Raw genomic sequence first — 5,773 nt, forward strand, 5'->3', positions numbered from 1 at the left:
AAGACCCGCCCTGTCTAGCTAGCCGTTTCTTGGGCCTCGGCCCGCCCCTCCCTGCTCAGACCCCGCCCTCTCCTACCAGGCCCCCTCAGCTCAGGCCCTTCCAGCCGGAACCCCTCCCTTTCTGTGCCCTACGCCCCGCCCTTTCCGTTTCGTAATCCGGAAGAGTCTAGACGTGCTCCTTCTAAAGCCTTCCGGCCTGCCATCGCGCTCCAGCTAGTTTGGCCCTATGCCAGTGCGTCCGCACACCGTAGCTTGAGCCGGGGATTTTCCGGTAGTGCTGTAACAGCTTCCGGCGCTGGCCCAGTGTTGATAGACTTCATCTGACGCCGGGCCGCCTTAGAGGTATCGGAGGACTTCTGTATTTGTTACGGTAACCTCTTCAGCCCGCCAAAATGGCGATGCAAGCGGCCAAGAGGGCGAATGTGAGTACCGGGCTTTCTGCGCGGGCGAGACGACCTGGTTGCTTGATTCTCAGCGGCGAGGACCGAGTTCTTGTCCTCCGCCCACCGGCGAGGAAGGCCATTTCCTATTCCATCTGAGGGAATTCTGTCCTGGCCTCGTCCTCAAAGATATGCGCCTTGAGCGACACCCTCCCCCTCCTCCCGCATAGAGAATTTCCTAGTGTCAGAGACCGTGTTGGCTCTACAGCCCCTGTTGTTTGACCTGCGCCTAGGACCGGGCGTTAGGATCTTCGGGGGTCTAAAAAGTCGATAGAACAGACATACTCTCAGTAAGTAAATATATGGTTCACTGCCAACTCGAGCCTGGGATTCGGCCCACATGTAAAACTTTGGGGATGCTCTTGTGATCCAGCAGTAATATTTGATCACCTACTCCATACTTGGTTTTCCAGATGTATATGGTTTTTATCAGTTGTATTTTTTGAACACCTGCTATGTGCTACACAGGTGTTGGGGACACTATCAGTGGACGTTTTATTGTCTTTTTTTTCCTGAGGCAGTAAAGGTTTTTAAGTGAAGTGGAAAATTTCTGTTAGTCTTCGGTTTTATTTGTTTTGTCTTTCCCTGTGCCTCCTGCTGGTGTTTTTCTGAAGAGCATGCTTCATAGCATCAAATTATATACCTCTTGTTCTTGGCTGCTTACTGTGGATCATTGAGCTTTTTAATGGTAGCACTGCTATCATCATATAATGATGGCACATCTTTCTCATTTTAGATTCGCCTTCCACCTGAAGTAAATCGGATTTTGTATATAAGGAATTTGCCATACAAAATCACAGCTGAAGAAATGTATGATATATTTGGGAAATATGGACCTATTCGTCAAATCAGAGTGTAAGTCTTACTGAGACTTTGGAAATGTCATTTAAAGGAAATGATTGTACAATCTGTAATTTCAGAATTGTAGTTGGTAGCAAGGCTGCCCTGTAGTATGTAGTGATGTATCTGTTTTATAGGTTAGACTACCAAGGCCTAGAGAGTAAAAGTTCCTTTCTAGTCTCTAGTGTTTAGTGATAAAATCTTCTCTAACTATATATTGAATCTCGATACTACATAGTACCTGGACTTTTACCACTTGAGTCCCTCTAAAAGGAATTCTAAAGTTTTTATTTTTAGTCACAAGTTCCCTTCTTGAACCTAGCTCTTTGAAGGAAGAGGCACTATAAGTTTAGTGCCTGCCACATAGGAAGAATGTGGCGTGATTGTTGAATAAATTCATAGAAGTTTGGAACACTGGAGCCTGGATCTTAATTACAGGTTGAAAAACAACTATTTTATTCCCTCACTGTGCTCAAGCTCTGTTGTATATTTGCACCTAGTACTGTGGTGACCAGCCTTCCCAGTTTACCCAGGACTAAGTTTCTAGAATGGGACTTGCATGTTAAAATCTAGCCAGTCCTTACAAGGATGATTGATGACTGTACCTGATATGTAGCAAACACTTGGTACTTTGTGTTCTTTAGAGCCTTTTATATTGTTATCTCTTTTAGTATAATCACTGGTAAGATAGGGCAAATGATATAGTCTGATATCACTATGTGATGTGAAGCAGCCAAAACTTAAAAGGCTAAATTGTGCAATGAGACTTTTAATTCCTCTTTTTATCACCAATCAAGAAAATAAAGTGGAGGGCTATAGAGATAGCTCATTGGGTGAGTTTACTTGCTGCTTGTGGCTGGAGAGATGGCTTAGCAGTTAAGAGTACTGGCTGCTCTTGGAGAGGACCAGGGTTCGAGTCCCAGTACCCACATGGCAGCAAACAACCGTATGTAACTCCAGTTCTAGGGGAATCTGACACTCCACAGGTACTGTAGGATACAGGTGCACTTACATAACGCACAGGCAATACACTCATATAAAATTAAAACATACAAAAGAATTTTTTTTTTTTTTTTAAAAAGAGTACTTTCTGCTCTTGCAGAGGACCCAGGTCCGGTTCCTAGCACCCACATGGCATCTCACAACCATCTGTAACTCCAGTTCCAGGGCATCTGATTCCTTCTTCTGGCCTCCGGAGGCATTGCATGCATGTGGTGTACCTTACATACATGCAGGTACAACACTCATACATAAAATAAAAATAAATAAAATCTTTAAAATAAAGAAAATAAAGTTAGCTCAGTGCCTAATACATGGCACATTCCAAATGCATGCTTTTAAAAGTTTAAATTATATGGTTTTCAAGGCATGAGGTTGATTAGGGCTAGGACCATTGAAATGAAGTCTTTAAAATGGGGTTATGAACTGGTAGTATAGCTCAGTAATAGAGCATTTGCCAAGTATTGCAAGGCCTGGGGTTTAATCCCTAGCACTGAAAAAAAAAAAAAAAAAACAACCAAAAAACTGGGGGGAGAAGTACTCCTGTTTCTCTTCTTACTTCCAAGGAAGTTTGTGGGGTTAAGAGAAATTATGACATGGGAGCACTGACCCTAGAAGCAGGGCACATCAGAGTAAGGTCCAGCTACTGCTCCCAGCCACCTTCCAGCATTCTACTCTGGCTCACAGCTAACTCCACCCACCAGTCCAGTTCTGCCCTCTTACCAAAAGCCCTTTCCCCAGCCCAGCAGAGTTATGTAATAGCTTAGAGCTTCCTTTAGTTTAAAAATGGATGTTTCAAAGTAGACTGACTATATTGCATTCTATAGAGGCAAAGTATCTTATGAAAAGTTAAAGCCAAGTATGGTGGCACATGCTTGTAATCCTAGAACTCAGAAAGCTGAAGCTGAGGGATCATGAGTTTGAGGCCATCCTGGCTGTACAGCAAGACCCCTTCTCAAAACAAAAACAACAGCAGCAAAACCAAACAACAAATTATAGACTCACACCTATAATCCCAGTACTTAGGAGGCTGAGGTAGGAGGATTGAATTGCTGCTAGTTTAAGGTCACCCTGGGCTACATAGTAAATCTCTGGCAGGTCTGGGTGTGGCCCTATCTCATAAAATAAAATGAAAAAAGTAGAATAGATTAACTCTGTTTACATTGTAGAGCAGCCTTTTTTGGTCATAAAGGATGACGATTTTTTTCTAAATTCCTGACTTCTTGGTAGGGGTTGTCTTTCTCCCCGCTTCCTATCAAACGCAAAATAGTCTTATTTTTATGGGTTTAAAAAGCATATAAATATCAGTTAAATATTGCATATAAATATTTATGACCTTTGTCATAGATTGTCCTGTTTTTAAGAATGCAAACTAGGGCCAGTGCATTGACTCATCAAGTAGGGGTGCTTGTGTGTAGACCTGACAACTTGAGTTCAATCCCTAAATCTCACAGGTGGCAGGAGAGAACCAGTTATTCAGAGTTGTCCTCTGACCTACACCTACACACTGATAAAAATAAAACTTAAAAAACATTTTAAGGAGAATTCAAACTGTATGCTTAGCATGGTGACATACACTATAATCTTGACATTCAGGAGGCTGAAGCAATAAAGGAACTTGAGTTTGAAGCTAAGTCTAAATAAGTAAATAGATGCTAGAGATGATGGATGAATGGATGGGTATCTGGCATCTTTAATTCAAAGTACTCCAAAATCTAAATCTTTTTAAGATGCTCACATATACTGAAAACGCTTTGGAGTTTGCAGTTTGGGTTTTTTTTGGATTGGGAATGCTCAACAGATAAAAGTCCATGCAAGCACTGTAAAATCTGAAACACTTCTGGCTGAAGTCATTTTTAGATAAGAGATACTCAACCTGCCAGGTGGGATGGCCTTTAATCCCAGCATGAGGGAGGTAGAGGCAGGTAGATCTCTGTGAGTTCAAGGCCTGGTCTACATAATAATTTCCAGTCCAGCTGGGGCTACTACAGGGAAATCCTGTCTCAAAAAAAAAAACACCCTCAACTTGTATAATTAAATTAGGATAACAAGAAAAATACTTTTAGAAACAAGTGACTGTGCTTGATGACTAAGAAGTCATCAGTCCTAAGTACTGTATTTTCTAGTTCAATACTGAAAAGTTATTGTTGGTATGAGAAATAGGGAAGACTAAAAATGAAAGCTGGAGAGATGGCTCAGTGGTTAAGAACACTGGTTATTCTTGTAGAAGACCCGGGTTTGAATCCCAGCACCCACATGGCAGCTAACAACTGTCCGTAACTCCAGTCCCAGGGGATCCAACAGCCTCTTCTGACCTCCACGGGCATTGCAGGACATGGGTGCACTTACGTACATGCAGGCAATACATGCATACACATTAAAAAAAAAAAGTGAACATAAAGAGTTTGATAGTTTCAGCCTACTCGGCTGCTAACCTTAAGTAGCTATAGATACTTTACTTAAAAGCAAAATTATCTAATTCAAAAAATTATAGGCTTGGGGCTGGAGAGATGGCTCAGCAGTTAAGAATACTGGTTGTTCTTGCAGAAGACCCAGGTTCAAATCCCAGCACCCACATTGAGCAGCTAACAGCTGTCCATAGCTCCAGTTCCAGGGGATCCGACAGCCTCTTCTGTCCTCCATGGGCGTTGCACAACACTGGTGCACTTACCTACACGCAGGCATAACACTCATACACATAAAATAAAAATAACAAAATATCTTTTAAAAATTATAGGCTTATCTAGCATATCTATTCATACTTCCTCTGGTATTTTTCAGATTTATTTCCAAATACTTAAATAGAACATACTTCTATTTTCTTCAAAAGATTCTTGTGGGCAGGGGCTGGAGAGGTGACTCAGTGGTTAAGAACACTTCAAGAGAACCTGGATTTGATTCCCAGGACCCACATGGTGACTAACAACTATCCATAACGCTAATTCCATGGGCTCTGACACCCTCTTCTGGCCTCTATGGGCATTGCATGCAAGCGGTATACTTACATGCAGGCAAAACACTCATACACATAAAATAATTTTTTTTTTCTTCCACCGGGTGTGGTGGCACACACCTTTAATCCCAGTGCTCGGGAGGCAGAGACAGGCGGATTGTTGTGCGTTCAGGGCCAGCCTGGTCTACATAGTGAGTTCAGGTCAGCTGGGACTACAGGGAGACCCTGTCTGAAAAAGACAAAAAAAAAATTTTTTTTTAAGCCAGGCATGGTGGCGTACACCTTTAATCAATCCCAGCATTCAGGAGGCAGAGGCAGGTGGATCTCTGTGAGTTCAAGGCCAGACTGATCTACATACTGAGTTCCAGACCAGCTGAGGCTACAGGGACACTCTCTCAAAAAGAGCCCCCCCCCCAAAAAAAAGATTTTTTTTTTTTTAAACAAGGATAGGGATGTGGCTCAGGGGGCACTTGGCATAGCATGCTTGAGGCCCTACATTCAAAGCCCAGCAATGCAAAAAAAAAAAAAAAAAAAAAAAAAA

At 42.4% G+C, this 5,773-nt stretch overlaps 1 protein-coding gene across 1 annotated transcript in view; it reads left to right on the forward strand.

Annotated features, from left to right (window-relative positions):
- The first annotated feature begins 161 nt into the window (after window positions 1–161).
- Window positions 162–5,773, forward strand: part of Sf3b6 (splicing factor 3b subunit 6) — a 6,552-nt gene continuing 940 nt past the window's right edge. Inside the window, exons 1-2 of the mRNA XM_008848779.3 lie at window positions 162–422; window positions 1,177–1,295. Coding sequence (XP_008847001.1) covers window positions 393–422; window positions 1,177–1,295 — 149 coding nt within the window. The 5' untranslated portion in view covers window positions 162–392. The remainder of the gene's footprint in view (window positions 423–1,176; window positions 1,296–5,773) is intronic.

The sequence above is a fragment of the Nannospalax galili genome, unplaced genomic scaffold (genome assembly GCF_000622305.1).
Source record: "Nannospalax galili isolate Female #2095 unplaced genomic scaffold, S.galili_v1.0 scaffold1191, whole genome shotgun sequence".
In the NCBI taxonomy this organism is placed as follows: Eukaryota; Metazoa; Chordata; class Mammalia; order Rodentia; family Spalacidae; genus Nannospalax; species Nannospalax galili.